A 20,681-nucleotide genomic window follows, 5' to 3' on the forward strand; every position below is an offset into this window, starting at 1 on the left:
ACCCCTTCGCCCTGCCTCAGTGAGCTGAGGACATTGAAGCAGGGTAGGCCAGTGCTGTCAGCCTCACTGGCATAGAAAGAAGGTGGAGGAAATGGGTGCTGCTTTCGTTTCTGAGGTGTGAGTGATGATGTAGATAACTGCTATAGGAAATACCCATGCTTAGAACAAATAGTAAAGAAGTTCCAGTCAATCAGCTGGTTTCAACAATGAATAAAGCAGAACACCCTGCTTAGAAGTTGAAATCAAAATGAAGAGCCTTGGAAAGAGGTACCTGCTCTACACTGTGGCGAGTGCTGGAACGGAGGAGAAAGCAAGAGGAACAGCAATAGAGCCAAGTCTTGAAGGATGACGGCACATAAGGAGAAAGTGTTCCCCACACTAAGGAAGAGAAAGGGGAAGCACAGAGTTGAAAGGATGTGGCACATCCAGGGAAGAGTGGACACCCGGGACTCTCACACAGCAGAGTGAATGACAGGAGTGACGGGAAACCAGCCCAAAGAAACGGGAGAGGCCAGGTTGTAATGAGGTGCATTCTCCAGACTGAGGAGTTAACAGTTGATACTATTGATGAGGGAGAGGAGGCAAAGAATGGGTTCAAAAAGGAGAACGGCAAGCAGGAAAGAGATACATGAGGTGGTTTTTCAGTGTAACGACTAGGGGCAGTTTAGAGTGCAGCTGGAGTGAAGAGAGACTGGTGACAGATAAGAGACTGTGCAGTGCTTTGGGGAAGAGCTCATCTGGGCCCGCATTGTAGCAGAAGGCATAAAAAAGAAGGGCAGAAAAGATTCAGAGAAAGAAATCTCCTTTCCCACTACCAACTGGCTGTGTATTTCATGGTTCTGTGATAAACTCGAACTAAGGCTCCTTCCCTCCAGTCCTAATATTCTGTGATGTTCTGAGAGCCCTAGCTCTCTTTGAGACTTTTAAGCAGGCTGGCAGTTCAGAAATACCTGCCCTTTCTTGTAAAGGCCTGAATTTCCTAGAGCTGCTGCTGCCTGGAGCCAGCGCTTTATTCTTTCCTTGACATAGCAATTTATTTATTCGCAAAATAAAAACTAGTAGATCCCAGCTGTTGGAATAAAGCTGTGCTCAAGCCAGTGGCAGAACGATAGGTTTTCTGGCCTGGAATGCCTCCTGTAGAGATAGGAGTTGGTGTTTAGTCATTTTCACCCCCAAGTGAATTCATGCCAAGAACAGCCAGTACTACGTCGGGTACTCTTTGAAAGGGGTGGGATTGTTTTTCTCTGAGCCACTGACACTGATCATATAAACTTCAAGATTCAATGAAGTTAAAATTTGTGTCTCGCTTTTTTGGGGGGAGGGGGAGGGTGCAGGTGCCTGAATTATTTAAAAGTAAACTTTAAAAAAGAAAAACTTTTTTATAACTGATGGCAGTACACAGAAAATTGCAGTAGTTTAGCCTAAAAAAATTAGACCTCCCTGGGAATCAGATGTCCTTGCTTCTGTTTTCTTCATAGCTTTGCAGTGAATTCCACAGAAAGGGGATTCCAGTTGCGGCAGAGGTAGAAGAAAAGGTGGAGCGTGGACTGCATCAGTCAGTTCCATCCTTTCCCAGGGAATTGTGGACTTCACTTTCCACAGTGAAGATGTTACATAGGGGCCAGCCTGCTAGCTCGAGATAGACTCAACTCCAGAGACATCAAACTATCCTCAGGAGACTAGTGGAAAATGTTACTACCTACTCCTAGAGGATTAGTCAGAGCAAGAGTTTAAGTTGACTATTGTGGAGCTGAGGAAAGAGCCCTATATTCACATGTACCTGTAAGACTGGAAGGCGCCTGTGTGGCCACTCTTTGTTCTTTTGAGGGTGTGGAAGACGTCTTTTCATTAGACTTAGATATTTCTATACTTCATCTTTGGGCAGCATTCCTGTCTCCTGCCCCACACCTTTCCCATTACTGTAATCAGAAGTCGAAAAATATTGCAACTTGAGTATTTTTTGGAGTATCCTGCTATATGTTGCTTTTTAACATCTGTGCAAGTCCAGCTTTTCAGCTTTGTTCTTAAAATCTTGTCTTATGGGATATATCTTTCTAGGACTGAGTACTTAAACTTTTCCAAAACAAGGCTTTGGTGATAAATCCCATTTTAAAATGCTGCTAAAAATCTGGTGACCAGATCTGAATCCTGGAGAACTGTAAAACTGTTGCTTTGGAGGAGCGCGATCTCAGATCATAGTTTGCCCTTTTAGGGGTGTATGTATTGCTGAAACACCCTTCAATAAAAACCCTTCTGACTGTGAGTAACTACCAGGTAGTCATTGTTCTATGTTCCCTTCTCTCATTTCCATTTTCCAGAGGTTCAAGCAGTTCTTCTCACTGACATTTTAGTTTTCCTTCAAGAAAAAGACCAGAAGTACATCTTTGCATCATTGGTAAGCTGAATTATTTTTGTAATAGTATTATAAGCAGCTAGTTTAGTTTTGGAATGTAAGCACTATATTATTGCTTTCCCCCGCCCTGTCAAAATTAAATGGCTCAGGACAAATTCCTCTGAGTAATTTCCCACATGCCCTCACAATTTTCTGGCATCCCCCCTTCCCAAAAAATTATTATTCTGTTTCATCACAGTCTTCTTTTAGTGTCTTTGGACATCTGACTATTTGATCTATGAAGAAACCTGTCACTGGAGTATTTCTCACATTTGAGCCCATAAATGGTGCTCATGTATAATATTGCTGACTGGGTTCTTTGGGGAACCTGGAAAGATTCATCGTGTAGGAAACATGACTGGAACCTTTGGAGCCATAAATTACTATTTCCCTTTTGAAAATCTTTGTTTGTTAAAATCTGAATGAAATAAGGAGATACTTCTCTTTATCCTAAAGCAGCCGTTGTTTTTCAAACTGTGTGCTTTTTTAACAGCATCTTGTCTTACCTTAGATTGAAGCTGTCCCTAAGAGTTAGAATATTGTATATGTATCTTTTATTTGCCCTCTTCCCTTTTTCCAGGACCAGAAGTCAACAGTGATCTCTTTAAAGAAGCTGATTGTGAGAGAAGTGGCACATGAGGAGAAAGGTTTATTCCTGATCAGCATGGGGATGAAAGATCCAGAGATGGTAGAAGTCCATGCCAGCTCCAAAGAGGAACGAAACAGCTGGATTCAGATCATTCAGGACACAATTAACACCCTGTAAGTTAACCACCAGGCTCCACCCTTCCCAGCCCTCCTGATGTCTCTCTGTGATTTTGTAATAGGCTGGACTGTGACCAGAGTAATTGACATCTTAGGAACTTTTTGTTCTGTCTTGTTTGGGTTGTATTAGGAACAGAGATGAAGATGAAGGAATTCCTAGTGAGAATGAGGAAGAAAAGAAAATGTTGGACACCAAAGCCCGAGAATTAAAAGGTGAGGCATTAGGAGTGGTCTGAGCCCCTTGTCTGGAATGTCTGCAGTTGCAGAAGACTGCTGGTGGATTTTAGAGGTATGGGTTTGCCCTCAGTTCTAAAGCTACCCCAGCAGGCACTTGAAAGCAGCGAAATGAATAGCTGTTAACAAAAGAGAAACCAAGTCCAGGTTGACATGGGTCCTGGTAAAGAATGGCTATAAGGATGTGTCCAATACTGGGTCAAGAGAATATTGATTCTCTTGACTCAGGATCAGTGTTCTCAAACCTCATGACATTCTCTGTACTTTGTCACAGGCGAATTTGCCAAAATTTATAGTCACATCTAAGATTAAAACAAGGAGAGAAAGGAATTTGGGGAAAAGAATTCTCCAGTTAATCTGATTTAATCCTCCCCCAGTCCCTAGCATTATCACTTATCCCCGTGTTTACAAATGAGTTGTGAGGTGAAGTTTTGGGAGAAGGGTATGTATCGCTCTATGTTTGACCCTTGTTTATTGAGTGCTGACTGTTTTGTGTAGTCTTGTCAGTGTCCCAGGGTTACGTGTGTAGTTAGTGGCTAAGCCAGAATGCTATTCCCTGTCTTAGCAAAGCCTGGTGGTCTTTTCTCTTTGCCAGTGGCTTATCGAATGTTTCAAAGTAAAGACTATGCTTTGGATAGAAATAAGGCTTAGAGTTAAATAAATGTAAGCACCTAAGGAGTTTGGTTAGGCCTTAAAGCCATACAAATGATAGCATTCTGTCTCACTGACGGGGAAATTAAAACTATGGACAGATTTAGACCAGAGCCAGAGTTATAGCAAATTTATTGGCCCATGATTTGGATGACAAGGATAAAAATCTTCCTTCTTTAAATTTTGTCAAGTACCTGGCTAGGCATACTGCTACATACAACAGATGCAAAGATTCCTTAAAAAGAGCCCTTGCCCTTGAGAAGCTCACACCCTAGCAGGGGAGACATACATCAATGATGGGCCACACAGTGATTTATTAGACCACAGGCACAATTAACATGTGTGGGATCTGCTCATCCCGCCTCTAGTAAGTCTCACAGAGAAGCTGGTGCATGAGCTACATCTGAAAAAAATTATCTCAGCACACAAGAGTAGTTGTGTGCAAAGGTGAAAAAGGACTTAACATGTCTGCCAAGGAATGACAGGTTCGGTGTGTCTGGAGGATCAGGGCTAAGGGATGGGAGCTTAAGCTGGAAAAGCACCAGGTATTAAAAGGCAACAAGGGACTCATGTAATTTAAAAAAAAAAAAAAAAAAAAGATTTTTTTTTTTAACATGTTGAAGCTAGTTAGGAGAGTTGCTTGAGGGAATGGGAAGCCACTGGAAGTAGAAAGACCATTTGGAAGACTGTTAGGTTAGGTTAAGTGAGAATGAGTTGGAGAGGGAACAGATGTGAGTAAGAAATAAGGTCATTAAAATCTGGTCAGTTGGCCAGGCTCGGTGGCTCACGCCTGTAATCCCAGCACTTTGGGAGGCCGCGGTGGACGGATCACAAGGTCAGGAGTTCGAGACCAGCCTGACCAACATGGTGAAACCTCATCTCTACTAAAAATACAAAAATTAGCCGGGCGTGGTGGTGCGTGCCTGTAATCCCAGCTACTTGGGAGGCTGAGGCAGGAGAATCGCTTGAACCCGGGAGGCGGAGGGAGGTGGAGGTTTCAGTGAGCTCTTCAGCCTGGGTGGCTGAACGAGACTCTGTCTCAAAAAAAAAAAAAGAGTCTGGTCAGTTGGTGGTGGGACAGAGTGAGGAGACAATCTCTCACAGGTTTCCAAATCAGGTGACCTGGAAGATGAAGAGTTGTTGACTGAGAAAGAGATTCCACACTAAAGGGAGGAGGTAGTGGGCCGGAGAAAAGATTAGTTTCTCAACATGCTGAGAACAAGGCATCTCACTAGAGGTGGCCACTTGGGCCTCATGGTCTGCTGCTAAGAAAGGGGAGGATTTTTGATGGATTATCAGCATATAGAAAGAAGGTAACTGAAGCCATGGGGATGAATGAGATCCTCAAGAGGAAAGTGGGTAAGGTAAAGAAGACAGCTCAGGCCAGGTGCAGTGGCTCACACCTGTAATCCCAGCACTTTGGGAGGCCAAGGCGGGCAGATCACCTGAGGTCAGGAGTTCGAGACCAGCCTGGCCAACATGGTGAAACCCTGTCTCTACTAAAAATACAAAATTAGCCAGGCGTGGTGGTATATGCCTGTAATCCCAGCTCCTCAGGAGGCTGAGGCAGGAGAATCGCTTAATCGCTTGAACCCAGGAGGTGGAGGTTGCAGTGAGCCGAGAGTGTGCCATTGCACTCCAGTCTGGGCAATAAGAGTGAAAATCTGTCTCAAAAAAAAAGAAGACAGCTCAGGATGGAGCTGAGACAGGAGCCCAATAAGAGATTCCATTGCAGATGGCAGATCTGTAAAGTGTCCGGATAAAGAATGGTAGGAAGAGAATCAGTGTCCTAAAAGTTAAAGAAGGAAACATGTTTTAAAGAAAGAAGTAATCATCAATGCTGGAAAAAACAACCTAAAAGACCTCATTGGATTCAGTCATGAAGTTGAGCTGGGAAAGCAGTTGCAGAGTGGACAGAAGCTAGAGAGTAGTGGGCTGAGAAGTAAACAGGGGACAAGGGAGTGGAAGCAAAGTGCAGACTTGTTATGTCACAATTTCCATGGTTCGCCAAAAAGATGCAGAATGGTTTTCCAGATAGAAATCACAGAACAGAAACAATATTGCTGTCATGATGAAAAAGAAAGGGCAGTGGGTGGGGAGGGTGTCCTGTCTTGTCCCTTTCCATAAATTACCACAAGGTGGTGCTCGCGTCTTAGTCATCTCATAATACTAAACACCAATCAAATCACAGATCATTTTCTCCTTCCTGCAGAACAACTTCAACAGAAGGACCAACAAATCCTACTCTTGTTGGAAGAGAAGGAGATGATTTTCCGGGACATGGCTGAGTGCAGCACCCCTCTCCCAGAGGATTGCTCCCCAACACATAGCCCTAGAGTTCTCTTCCGCTCCAACACAGAAGAGGCTCTCAAAGGAGGACCTTTAATGAAAAGTGCAATAAATGAGGGTAATTAACATTCAGCATTGCCCCCTCTTCATCTACTCCCAGAGTGGTTTACACACTAGTATTACCTGCCAGTTTTTACTTTTTTTACTTTAAAGCACAAATGCAGAAAATTATCCAAAACAAATATTTCACTATAGTAAATTATCAGGTGAATATCCTTTTAACCACTACTCACATCAAGAAATTAAATGTGGCCAGACACCCTGAAGCCCCTTCCTCCACGTGCCCTGTCCCTATCACACCTCCTTCCCTCCAAAAGGAGCAGTTATTCTGACTTTTTCTAAATTAGTCACTTATACTTCTTTTTTTTTTTTGGCAGGATCTTGCTGCTCTGTTTCCCAGGCTGGAGTGCAGTGGTGTGATCTTGGCTCACTGCAACCTCCCCATCCTGGGTTGAAGTGATTCTCTCGCCTCAGCCTCCCAAGTAGCTGGGACTACAGGTGTGCACCACCACACCCAGCTAATTTTTGTATTTTTCATAGAGACAGGGTTTCACCATGTTGGCCAAGCTGGTCTCAAACTCCTGACCTCAAGCAATCCACCCACCTTGGCCTCTCAAAGTGCTGATATTATAGGCATGAGCCACTGCGCCCAGCCATTAGTCACTTATATCTTTATGGCTTAAGTGCCTACTCCTAGACGTTATAGTTTAGCTTGCTTATGTTTTTTGATGTGCATCTTTAAATTCTTAATTTACAGTTCCCCCCACCATCCTTTGTTTTTCCATATAATTTATCTTTGAACAATCTGAGCTTTTTGACTTAGAGAGTTTCCCACAGTTTGGATTTTGTTCATACAGTTCTGTCCTCTGTTTCCTTCATATTTGCAGCTGGATTCAGAGGTTTAATTAATTACTCAAACTTGATCTCTTTGGTAAATTGTGCCCTTATAGTGTTGTGTTCTTCATTGAGGGGGCATATATACCTAGTTGTCTCTTTTTTTGTGACATATAAGAAAAGATAAAAGGATAAATGGTTGATTATTTTTCCCCTCCATTTATTTACCAGTTTTTAAGACCATGAACATCTTCTGAAAGTGACCCATAGTTTTTATTATGGACTCATGAATTGAAACATGTTTGATGGGGCTGGGCGCAGTGGCTCATTTCTATAATCCCAGCGCTTTGGGAGGCTGAGACGGGTGGATCACCTGAGGTCAGGAGTTCAAGACCAGCCTGGCCCATGTGGTGAAACCCCATCCCTACTAAAAATACAAAAATTAGCCGGGTGTGGTGATGTGTGCCTGTAGTCCCAGCTCCTCAGGAGGCTGAGGCAGGAGAATCACTTGAATCCAGGAAGCAGAGGTTGCAGTGAGCTGAGATTGCACCATCGCACTCCAGACTGGGCAACAGAGCGAGACTCTGTCTCAAAAAAAAAGAAAAGAAACATGTTTGATGAGTTTCAAGTCATTGCAATTCCTAACCTTATTAAAAGCTCAAAATGTTCCTTTTTTGAACACCTTTTTCTTCGGTTTCTAGTTCTGTGGACATGATCATAGTAGTCTTTGAGAGCTACTGGTATAGTAAGTTGTTCCAGGCTCATCTTAATTGTTTTCTGCCCCAGACCTGGTATCAGCCATTTCTCCAAGAGTTCTGGTTTCTTTTAGTGGGAAATTATATTTTCAGACCACAGTCTGGGTACTGGGGGTGGTCATTGCTGCTAGGTTGTTGATCGTTACTAGGTTGGGCCTTTTCAGTGGACAGAGCTTGGGGAAAAACATATATATAACATTATATATATGTTTTACATTATATATATGTAATTTAAATACCTATTGAACATATAATGTGTATATATATATAAATAAATGCATGTATACACACACACTTGAATTCACATTGATATTCCTAATCAAACTGTGGACTACAATGTTTTTTTAACTAAACCTATTTAGTATTACATCTGTATTTCCTTTCTTTCACATTGTAAATCCTTGTTCTTAAGGATACATCATAGAATTAGAATGTTATATATTTACTTTCTGGGTTTATCCAACCTATTACTCATAACTGTTAGTAATACTAATTAGTATTACTAACACTATTTTGATACTAATATATTCTAATAGCAATGCTGTTACCACTACATATGACTTTTACTTGCTGTCCCCATTCTCCCGGTTTTGAAAAAATAGTTGTGCTCTGTCTACACTGTCAGTTTATAACTGTTACATGCCGTATGCTCTCCTTGTAAGCCTTGACCATAGTCTTACCCAGTGAACCATAGTTCACCCAGTGAACATAATTTATGCTTACCAGAAGTTCTTAGGTCAGTCACCCTCTAGTCATGTAGATATGTGAAGCTGATTCTCTAGCATGTGCCTCAGGAAAGGTTCATGAGAGTAACAGTCCCTGAGCTCTTGCATGCTGGTAATAATTTATGCCCTTTATACTTTAAAGTCTATTTTGCTGAATATAAAATTTTTGGCTTGTTCATATTTTCTTCCCCAAGGTATTAATTACTCTCAAGTATGTTGTTTCATTTTTTTTCTGGCATAAAGCATTGCCATCAGAGACTGATAATAATTTGATTTTCCCCATGTAAGTAACATGCTCTTTGCCTAGATGCTCAAAGGATTTTTTTCTAAGTACAAGTAGTTTTACAAGAATATTCCTTGGTATCTGTTACCCTAGGTTGATGCTGTCAGATTCACAGTGTTCTGTTTTCATATGTGATTTCAAATTTTTCAGATTTCAGGAAGTTATTTTTTAATTATAATTTGTACTATTTTCCCTGTTCCCTTTGCTTTGGTCGTCTTCAAGATCTCCATTTATCCTTATGTTGGACCTTCTTTGTCTATCTTCAGTATTTGTCACTTTCTTTTAATACTTTTGATCTCTTCATCTTTTTAATGTTTAAATGATCTTCCTTTCACCTTTTTTATTAAGCCATTTTCTGCTGGGTTAATTTGCTCTTCTATTCTAGTTTAGTTTTCATTTCTATAATGATTGTTTTTCTTTTGTTTGTAGTTTTGCCGTTTCATTTCTGTGTTTTCTAATTCTGATCTAAGTTCTTTCATGTCTTTTGTCATATTCTTTTCTTTTCTATTTTCTTTTATTATTTTATTTTATTTTATTTTATTCTACTTTATTCTATTTTATTCTATTTTATTTTTTTCTTTCTGAGACGGAGTTTTGCTCCTGTTGTCTAGGCTGGAGTGCAGTGGTGTGATCTTGGCTCAGCCTCAGCCTCCTGAGTAGCTGGGATTACGGGCATGCACCACCATGCCCGGCTAATTTTTTGTATTTTTAGTAGAGATGGGGTTTCTCCATGTTGGTCTTGAACTCATGACCTCAGGTGATCCACCCGCCTCGGCCTCCCAAAGTGCTGGGATTACAGGCATGAGCCACTGCACCCGGCTGTCTTTTGTCATTTTCTTAATGTGTTTTGCTCACTTATTTTATGGATGTGTCTTTCTGATGTGCTTTTATTATCTGTAGAGAAGTCAGACCCTGTGTTCTCCCCACCATCACTCCCTGTTCTCAACTTTATATGGGATTTGACTTCAGTATTTTCTATTGCTCATTTTTATGTGAAATTAGTGTCTTCAGTTTACAGGTTCAGATAGCTTTTCTCACACCATAGGACTCGTCTATCATTTTTGTGTAGTTTTTCTTTTTTAATATGGCTTGTCTTATCATATTTCCTGCTATTGGTTCCCTCCCTTATTCCACCTGGCCCTTCTTTTTCTTTATCTCTTTTTCTCCCGTTTAACTTTTATTCCATTTTCTCCACTTTCTTCTTTTTGTGAGCCATACCCTAGAAAAGAACCCTAGTGGGCCAGAGTTGAGATGCAAATTCTTAGACTACTCTAGCCCCTTGAACTCACTTCATATTGGCAAAGCCAGAAATCCTGACTGTTTTACTTGCTGTTCTCAAATCAGTCCATCTTACTTTCCAGGGAATATCTTCTGGCTGCTTTGGATATGATTCAAGAAGCCATGTCACTTCTAGTAAATTACTCTGCCTTCCCTGTACACTTTTAAATTTCTTAGGCCTCTTGTATATACAGTGGAAGTTCTTATCTCTAAATTTCTAGTAGAATCCAACTAAAACACATACCCTGAGCTGAGACCCTTTTCTAAGCAAAGGAACTCATCCAGTCAGTCTTTGGAACTTTCCAATCGTGCTCTTTGTACATATGATATATACTATGAACTTGTTTTCTCCTCATTGAAAGATGTCAGCTTTGCATGTTTCCTTTATTCCAGTGGAGATCCTTCAGGGTTTGGTGAGTGGAAATCTGGGAGGCACACTTGGGCCGACTGTCAGCAGCCCCATTGAGCAAGAAGGTGTGGTCGGTCCTGTTTCCCTGCCCCGGAGAGCGGAGACTTTTGGAGGATTTGACAGCCATCAGATGAATGCTTCAAAAGGTAAGTGATGGGAAGTCATAGGCAATCCTTGACCATCCAACACAACTCAAAATGACTTGTACTTTAGTAGCTACATCTCCGCTCCCATTCAATCAGTAAATTTCTTAGTGAGATCTCAAGAGCTTGTCAGTCAGACTCATATTCATTTTGAGTAACAAAAAAGGTTTTCCTAAGATCTCAGCTAAAAGAGTAATAATACATGTTCCTGCTTCCATTTCTTCTGCATCCGTAAAATTATTAATAATCACTTAGCTGCTTGGTGGCAGCCCTTTTTGGGGGCATCAGTAGGTTTCAGAAATACTACATCCCCAAGATACTTATATTATATTCTTTCCTTGGCTAATCTGTTTCACAACTTTAAAAAAAAAATACCTATTTTTTGTTTAGGAGGCGAGAAGGAAGAGGGAGATGATGGCCAAGATCTTAGGAGAACGGAATCAGATAGTGGCCTAAAAAAGGTATTTCTCTTTAAAATACACTATGAACCTCCTTGGCACTTTCCTCTGAATTCATAACCTTTGAAATTATTTCACTTTGATGTTGTTTTGGATGCCTGAATTGTTGCTTTTAATAAAATTGTTTTCAGGGAAAATCACATTTTTAAAACAAATAGTACAGTTAAGAGTTCCACATTATTGGCTGTTTAGCCTCACTGGCCTAGGGCGGTGTGTTTGCATTCATAACTCTACCATGGTCCTGGCAGGACCAGTTTCATTAGAAGGTTTGTTTCAGGTGCTCCAAACTGACCTGACCTCCTTACAAGGTATCAGTGATAAATAGTTCAACCTCTTAAACCTTCACTACCTTAGTGAGAGGCTGTGGTAGAAAAGAAAGAAAATGGAAAGCTACAGCCTAACACAGAAACACACTGAATGTCATTTTTGCATCAAGATCTTCATTTTTTTATATGTTTGTTTTTTGTTTCATAGGGTGGAAATGCTAACCTGGTATTTATGCTTAAAAGAAACAGTGAGGTAAGGACATTATGAACTATTTAAGAAAACATGTGTTTGTTATCATTGTCAAGTTAGGAATATTGTTTTTCCTTTTTTTTTTTCTTTTGCTGTTACGAAGAGGCTAACTGCTGGCTATCATCTGTACGTGTAAACAATACAGTTGTCAGTTTCCTTGACCTTTCCCCTTTCTTTGGTCCTAGGGGCACCATCTTGGAATTTTGCCAGTTACAGAATTGCCTGCTAAGATGGCCTTTGATTCTCTCTTTGATTCTCTGTCCTTAAGGAAGCCTCTTGCTGCTTTTTCTTTTTCTTTTTTTTTTTTTTTGAGATGGGGTCTCACTCTATCACCCAGCTCGCTGCAACCTCTACCTCCCAGGCTCAGGCAATCCTCCAGAGTAGCTGGGACCACAGGCATGCCTGTCACCATGCCCGGCTAACTTTTGTATTTTTTGTAGAGACAGGGTTTTGCCATGTTGCCCAGGCTGGTCTCAAACTCCTGGACACAAGCAGTTCACCTGCCTCAGCTTCCCAAGGTGCTGGGATGACAGACATAAGCCACCTTATCCAGCGCTTCTTGCTTTTAATGAGCTTTCTCTAAATAGGGCCTGTGAAACCCATGTGGTGGTTTCCATTGGTCTAAGCACACTGAGTAGAATTCATAGCAGCCATTTCTCTATCACAAGCCTGATACTAAGAGCCACAGGTCTGGAACATAGGCATTTAACTTGTGGGTAATTTGACACAGTAATTTCTTATCCTTCAAGTACTCAAGTTATATCATCATCTTTTTTTTTTTTTTTTTTTTTTTACTGCAACCTCCATCTCCCGGATTCAAGCGATTCCCCTGCCTCGGCCTCCCGAGTAGCTGGGATTACAGGCATACGCTACCACCCCTGACTAATTTTTTGTATTTTTAGTAGAGACGAGTTTTCATCATGTTGGCCGGGCTGACCTTGAACTCCTAACCTCAGGCAATCTGCCCACCTGGGCCTCCCAAAGTGCTAGGATTACAGGCATGAGCCACCGTGCCCAGCCATATCTTCTTTGAGTATTGGTTTAGACTTAATATGTGTTTTATCTGTGAAGCAGCCTTGGTGTCCTTCTGGAAGGATGCCCATCCCCCGCCCCACCCCCCGGACTCCTTGTTGTGACATAATCTTCAGATTACTGCCATCTCCAAAATTAATTCTGAGTATTTGACTTTGTAAGCAGACTAGAAGCCGATACATGATAGTCGCTTTGTAGAATATACTTCTCAAGGATGTTGATTGTGTTTCTTCTTTTTCTTGTTCTTGCTTTTAACGTAAAAGTCTCCAAGGAACTTTATTTTGAAATTTTAAGGGGAATCTTCCCTTTTTCCCCCTAAAATATAGAAGGATATTGTTTTATATTTGTTGCCACAAAAGTCTAAATACAGTGGAGTCCTGAAGGAATCCTTCAGTGTGCTTATCTTTAAATGACAAACCTGAGCTTATGGAAGCTACTTGCTCTCTGGATCTGCTGCTTGAAAATTAGCTCACTGCAGCCTCCGCCTCCCAGGTTCAAGCAATTCTCCTGCCTCGGCCTCCAGAGTAGCTGGGACTACAGGCCCACACTACTGCACCCAGCTGATTTTTTTTGTATTTTAGTAGTGACGGGGTTTCACCATGTTGCCCAGGCTAGTCTCGAACTCCTGACCTCAGGTGATCTGCCCACCTCAGCCTCCCAAAGTGCTGGGGTTATAGGCGTGAGTCACTGCTCCTGGCCTTGATTTTTCTTTATGGCCACTTTTTCCCCTATATTTAGTTAGAAGAATCAGGGTAAGAAATAGTACAAGACCTGTTTGTTTTTCAGACATTTCAGTATGGATTAGACACTATAAATGCTTAGCTAGAGTTGGCAGATTCTTCTGTTACTTCTCTCTGTTTATTAAGAATAAAATAAGAGGGGCCGGGTTCGGTGGCTTACGCCTGTAATCCCAACACTTTGGGAGGCAGAGGCGGGTGGATCACTTGAGGTCAGGAGTTCCAGACCAGCCTGGCTAACATGGTGAAACCCTGTCTCTACTAAAAATACAAAAAATTAGCCAGGCGTGGTGGTGGACGCCTGTAATCCCAGCTACTCAAGAGGCTGAGGCAGGAGAATTGCTTCAACCCGGGAGGCAGAGGTTGCAGTGGGCCAAGATCGCACCACTGCACTCCAGCCTGGACAAGAGTGAAACTCCGTGTCCATCTCAAAAAAAAAAAAAAAGAATAAGGGGTAAAAAATTTTCTCAGAAGAGCTAAGCCTGGTAATTAAGATTTTTGTGTTTTGTTTTTAAATGATTTAAGTATTATAAAAGGAATACATGTTCATGGTAGATAAGTAACATAAGTTACTTGATAATAAACATAATCCCACCACTGAAAAATAGCTACCGTTAAATGTTTGGTGTTTATATTTCCAGCCTTCTACATAACATATCCGAGTTGTGTATGTGTGAATAGTATAAAAATAGTTTTACATAATTGGGTATCAATACTTTCTAGAGCTTCATATCTTGCTTTTCTTCCTCTTAATATGCATTAAAAACATTTCCCCAAGGCCTATTTTTACAAAGCATGCTATTGAACAACTTCATATTATTGTGTACCATAATTTACTTAATCTTTCTGATAGTTAACTGTTTTTCTACGTTTTGCTTTTAAAGCAGTGAGCCAAGAAAATCTTTATACATACATTGATTTTTCACAGCTCTCTGATTATTTCCCGAATATGCCAAAATGCTATTGAAAGGAGGTTTTGCAGTGCTTGGTACTACCCATTAGACATACAGATGCTCATTTTCATCTTTTACCAACATTGAGTATTATCATTCTTATTAAGTTTTTGTTCGTTTGATAAGTTTGGGTCATTTATTTTATTTTGCATTTATTTGATTTCAAATAAGGTTGAGTCATTTTTAATATGTTATGCTATTGGCCATTTATATTTCTTCTGTAAATTGCTGGTTTGTGTTCCTGGCCTATTTTTCTACTAGGGTATTTTTTTGGTCATAATGTTCTATGAGAGCCTTTTTTAAATGAAAGATTTTTCCATTTGAATTTCTATTAGTTTGTTCTTTGCCTTTTAATTTTAATTTTACATTTTTACATAGAAATTTTTGAAAAAAATCGTGTGGTTTCTTCCATTACTTCTGTGTTTGCAAAGCCTTCCCTGTTTCAAGGTTAGAAAACAGTTCTAGTTCCTTCCAGCTCTTTTTTTTTTTTCTTTTTGAAATAGGATCTCGCTGTCTTGCCCTGGCTGGACATAAATATGGTTTATTTTTTACCTTTAACATTTTGAGATATTTGAACCTTTTTTTTTTTAATGTGAGCTAAGATCTCAACTCAATTTTTTTCAGAAATTTAGCCAATTTTCTCAGAACAATTAATTGAATATTCTTTTCTTTCCATTGATTTGCAATGCTACCTACATGCTGAATTGTTATGGGAAGTTTCTGGAATTTCTGTTCTGTTGCATTGATATGTATGTTGTTTTTATTCTAGTCATTTTAAGTAATGGAAGCTTTCTAATACATTTTAACTTGTGCTGATATTCCTCCTACACATAGGTCACTTTGGTCTTCTTCTGTTTTTCTTGGCTGCTGGTGCTTGCTTAGTTTCTTTGGTGCTTTCAGTTTGAAAATACTTCATAAAGATACAAGCATTTAGTTGTATCTTAAAGAAGCCATCTTATCAGTTAAACATTAGTGTGATAGATTCTGAGATTCATAAAGCCCTGAAACGAATGTTTCCATTTTGTTCCTTTGGCAGCAGGTTGTCCACAGCGTTGTTCATCTCCACGAGCTCCTCAGCACTCTGCAGGTGCGTGCCTTCATCTTCCATCCCTGCGTTTGTCTAGAGAACAGCAGCTGGGGCTGTTGTTGACTTGGATCTTTGAGGTTTGCAGGCTGTTTATGGGTAAATGGGGCCCTCAGTTAGGGAAGACTGGCTCTCGTGGTGAGAAAGTTACAGAATGCATCGACCTTCCAGGACTAGAATTAGTGAAGAGCTGGTGTGCTGTAGGCATGGCTTGATAACCATGCTACAAACCACATAGCGTGCTAACATGCATTTGGGAGATTATTTCACTTTAGAAAGCCTTAAGTATGATTATAAGTTTCTATATTTTATATCTCTGTGTGGTATTTGAATAGAGTGGCCTTCCTAATACAGCTTCTGTTTCGGACTTCCCAGGAACATCCTCAAATTCTGCTCACTTCCTTTCTTGAAGATCTAACCTATCTCATTCCTAGTTTCTCCCACTTCCAACACACACACACACACACACACATACACAACTACCCCAGGTAATACCAGTGACTGCAAACAGCATGCGACCAGATTTGACAAAAACCTGTGAGTTCCTGCACCTTTGAGGTTCTTGTGTGATAAACGTCTGCAATTATCCTGGAGCATTTTTATTAGATGGGCTTGAAAAGTGAGGGGAGAGTTCTAGTCCATCATAGTGCCTGGTGCCCCCTGCTGTGGGGTCAGCAGGGACCCAGAAGTTCGCTGTCGTCCTGGCCAGAGTTGCAGGGCTCTCCTCTGTGTGCCTCCTCAGGGTGTGGTGCTGCAGCAGGACAGCTACATTGAGGACCAGAAACTGGTGCTGAGCGAGAGGGCGCTCACTCGCAGCTTGTCCCGCCCGAGCTCCCTCATTGAGCAGGAGAAGCAGCGCAGCCTGGAGAAGCAGCGCCAGGACCTGGCCAACCTGCAGAAGCAGCAGGCCCAGTACCTCGAGGAGAAGCGCAGGCGCGAGCGTGAGTGGGAAGCTCGTGAGAGGGAGCTGCGGGAGCGGGAGGCCCTCCTGGCCCAGCGCGAGGAGAAGGTGCAGCAGGGGCAGCAGGACCTGGAAAAGGAGCGGGAGGAGCTCCAGCAGAAGAAGGGCACATACCAGTATGACCTGGAGCGACTGCGTGCTGCCCAGAAACAGCTCGAGAGGGAACAGGAGCAGCTGCGCCGGGAGGCAGAGCGGCTCAGCCAGAGGCAGACAGAACGGGACCTGTGTCAGGTAATGGGACTCCCTGCTGAGAGCAACCTAATGATGCTATTAATTAAGACCCCCTGTGTACTAAGCAAGGTAAGAAAGTGAGCAGAAATATAGAGCCTGTTTTTGGCCAGATGCTCATGCCTGTGATCCCAGCACTTTAGGAGGCTGAGGTGAGAGGGTAGCTTGACCAGCCTGGGCAACAGAGGGAGACTGTCTCTCCTAAAAAAAAAACAAACAAACAAAAAAACAAAAAACTGTTTTTAAGAATCTTTGTAGCTGGACACAGTGCTCACGCCTGTAGTCCCAGCACCTTGGGAGGCCGAGGCAGGTGGACTCTTAAGGCCAGGAGTTTGAGACCAGCCTGGTCAACATGGGAAAACCGCGTCTCTACTAAAAATACAGAAATTAGCTGGCGCCTATTTCTGTATGGTGGCAGGCACCTATAATCCCAGCTACTTGGGAGTCTGAGGTATGAGAATCCCTTGAACCGGGGAGATGGGGATTGCAGTGAGCTGAGATCTCGCCACTGCACTCCAGCCTGAGCAACTCCGTCTCAAAAACACACACACACAAAAAAAACAAAAAGAATCTTTGTTTTACCCTGAAAGGCAGAGGGAGAAAGTCTTTTTCTGCTTTTTGCATCTCTAAGAGGCTGAAAAAGAGAATGGAAGTGCTGGGACATTTTGGCCAGGGCAGTAATGGATATTTGGAGTTGGCACTTCCCTCAGCTAGAGGAGTCTCAGTGTGTCTGAGAAAATGGCAGTCGGCCATCCAGGATTTTAGGAGCAATGCCACTGCTCTGTGCCACATCAGAAATCAGGCATGGCCCCAACCTGAAGGAACTTGTAGCTTAATGGGGAAGCACACCAAGAATAAAAGAGCCTCCAGAACATGTGGTGCCTGTGGTCCTGAGACAGCAGGAAATGGCTCTCAGGCCAGAGTTGCTGGAAGAACCCATGTGGCAGGATCGGCGGGAGGCAGTTACAGAGGGAAACGCCCATCCCAGCAACTAGGGGAGGCGGCCACTCCTCTTGTGGACGGATGATATTCTTGCTTGGGGATGTTGAGACAGCTGCGCTCTGCATAGTTCCTGATTTGCCTCTCTAATGCTGATGAAAAACCTTTCTTTCTTTATAGCTGCTGCTTATATTGGAAGGCTTTTGGTTATTCAGCACACTCACTCCTGAGCTTATTTCAGTGATATTCCTTAGTTATTCCGAAACATGGATGCTTGTGGCAGATGGAGAGCCTGGGTGTACACAGATCTGCCTGTGTTTTGAAAAGCATATCATGTTGCCGTTTGTTCGATTGATTGACCTTGGACCATGAAAGAAAGTTATACTGACAGCTTCCAGAGTGGGGGGCAGTTGTAGCTTTCTGCAGATGTTGCCAAATATATGGGGGCGGGGGTCAGCAAATGTCATGTGTTGCTTTTTATGACATAAGGAGGGATTCCACCCCTATCCCAATAAAATCAGTGCTTTGACAAAGGAGGCTTCCCAGGCAGCTAAGAGAACCCAGATTAGATGATCCTCTTTATCTCTGGTTTAACCTTCAACTAGGATTTTTGGTGTAAGCCCGGCTTTTCCACTTATCCTCTAACCTGAACAGGCTTCTATAATCTCTTTGCCCTAAAATAATTATCTGCATCCCTGTGTAGAGCAATCTTAAGCAGCTCTCCTTGTTTCTTCAGGGAATGGGAATTCTTTTCTAAGTCGCCCCATCAAAGGTACTGTCAGTTTTTTACAACACCGGCGTTTGTGTATGTAGTAAAAGTATTAACAGTATTAAAGGCGGTATTTTTAACATGTTTATAGATACTACTTGGGGGAGGGCAGCTAATGAAACCAAGCTCTGTGCAGTCCACAGAAGTGAGCTCTGTAGAGTTCACAGAGGTGGGTAAGTACCCAGCCAGCACACCCAGTTGCATTCAGCCAGGATTTATTGAGTGGGCATCAGGGACGCTGACAGCCTCTGAGTGAAAACCCTTCTCTTGAATATGTATAGGTTTCTCATCCACATACCAAGCTGATGAGGATCCCATCATTCTTCCCCAGTCCTGAGGAGCCCCCTTCGCCATCTGCACCTTCCATAGCCAAATCAGGGTCATTGGACTCAGAACTTTCAGTGTCCCCAAAAATAAACAGCATCTCTCGGACACACAAAGATAAGGGGCCTTTTCACATACTGAGTTCAACCATCCAGACAAACAAAGGACCAGAAGGGCAGAGCCAGGCCCCTGCGTCCACCTCTGCCTCTACCCGCCTGTTTGGGTTAACGAAGCCAAAGGAAAAGAAGGAGAAAAAAAAGAAGAACAAAACCAGCCGCTCTCAGCCCGGTGGTGAGTCACACACACCTGCTCTCCCTGTGGCCATAGTGTCTGCATTCTGAGAGAGGGTAGATTTTAGTGGCATGGGGCGGGGTTGAAAAGGGGACAGTTCAGATGCTCAAAAGCCAAACTGCCATCCTTCTCACCAGCTCCGCTTGCTAAGAGCGCTCATGCAGCGAACATTAAGAACCCACTCTGTGTGGCACATGTGCAGAAGCAGAGAGCATGGGTTTCATTTTCAAGGCATTATCCGATCGAGGAACTGGAGCTCACCTCTCAGTGAAGTAATTCAAGTCCTCCTTGCCTTTCTGGGCCTAGAGTAGTCATTGATAACAGCTAGCGTTTGGTGATTTAACCCTCAAATGACTGTATGAAGTTGGCACTGCTAACCCCAAGAGAAGTGAGGAAACTGAAGCTCACAGAGGCTAATGTGCCAGCGGCCACAGAGCCTGCGGCTGAATTCTACTAAATGCCTCCCTGTTCATGTGCCACTTTTTCCCCTGTAGGATTGATCTTTCTGTGTGGGAGGTTGAAGAAAAATGTACATTTTCCTGGCCTCTTCATTAATTCTAGTGCTTATTTAAAAGTTAAAGGGAGCATTAGACAGTCAAGGATGTCACTAAGAACCTATTAACCAAATTTGTTCAGAAACCCTTGTGCACAGAGTTAATTGCCCATAAGCCCGTCACCTGTTTGCATTACAGAAGACTTGGGGTTGGGGAGGAAGTTCAATGAAAGAAGCAGTTTTTCTGAATTTTTTTCATTCTTGGTTTTCACATTTCCAGATGGTCCCATGTCAGAAGTATCAGCAGAGGGTGAAGAGATCTTCTGCTGACCCTCTTCCTCTCTGCTGAGGCAGCTGCCTCCTGAACCTGGCCAGCCCACCTCTCCTGCTGTCCCCGCGTACACAAGTCTCTTACACTGGACGCCCACTGCTCCTCAGCGTCCAGTCCTCCTGGGCGGCCCCAGGTCCTGGACAAGAAGGAACAGATGATCTTGAGTGTCAGGGTGGGGAAGGAGGCCCAGACCCTGCTTCGACCATGATTTGTGACTGCCCAGGACTCTCAGGTTGGGCTGGCCCTACTCAGGATTACACTGAAAGTAATGGCCTCGTAAGTACAGGTGATGGTTTTGGACATGTCAGGAATTCCTAAAGGCTGAAAAGAGTGGATCCAAGTAAGGTCTGAACTTCCGACTGCCTTTTATTTGGGGGAACACAAAACCAAACAGCACGTTTTGGACTTGATCTGTGTACATACATGGGGACCTGTCTGCATATATACACAGGGAATGCTAGAAGAAGGCCCAGTCTGCACCAGGCGTCTGGTCAACTTAGCACAAGGGCAGTGCCTGGACGGACCTGGAGCCCCTACATATCAGCAGTTCACCCAGTACTCCTCAGAGACTGGTTTCCCTCTAAACCCATCCCGTGCACATATCACCCCTGTTTTGCATGTATTTCTCATTTCATTTTAGGGATGACAAACATTTGTGAAACCAGTGAGAGAAGGCTTGATGTGTATAAAAGACATAATCTGCACCACCTCGATCTCGGTGTTTCGGGCACTAAAGCAACAAAACAA

At 42.6% G+C, this 20,681-nt stretch overlaps 1 protein-coding gene across 1 annotated transcript in view; it reads left to right on the forward strand.

The window, feature by feature from the left end:
- AKAP13 (A-kinase anchoring protein 13) overlaps positions 1-20,681 on the forward strand; it is a 335,978-nt gene extending 315,297 nt beyond the window's left edge. The window contains exons 26-36 of the mRNA XM_030814959.1: positions 2,319-2,395; positions 2,973-3,154; positions 3,288-3,370; positions 6,255-6,449; positions 10,660-10,821; positions 11,209-11,279; positions 11,751-11,795; positions 15,551-15,601; positions 16,341-16,790; positions 18,777-19,110; positions 19,884-20,681. Of these exons, the coding sequence (XP_030670819.1) occupies positions 2,319-2,395; positions 2,973-3,154; positions 3,288-3,370; positions 6,255-6,449; positions 10,660-10,821; positions 11,209-11,279; positions 11,751-11,795; positions 15,551-15,601; positions 16,341-16,790; positions 18,777-19,110; positions 19,884-19,933 (1,700 nt within the window). The 3' untranslated portion in view covers positions 19,934-20,681. The remainder of the gene's footprint in view (positions 1-2,318; positions 2,396-2,972; positions 3,155-3,287; positions 3,371-6,254; positions 6,450-10,659; positions 10,822-11,208; positions 11,280-11,750; positions 11,796-15,550; positions 15,602-16,340; positions 16,791-18,776; positions 19,111-19,883) is intronic.

This window comes from Nomascus leucogenys, chromosome 6 (genome assembly GCF_006542625.1).
Source record: "Nomascus leucogenys isolate Asia chromosome 6, Asia_NLE_v1, whole genome shotgun sequence".
Taxonomy (NCBI): Eukaryota; Metazoa; Chordata; class Mammalia; order Primates; family Hylobatidae; genus Nomascus; species Nomascus leucogenys.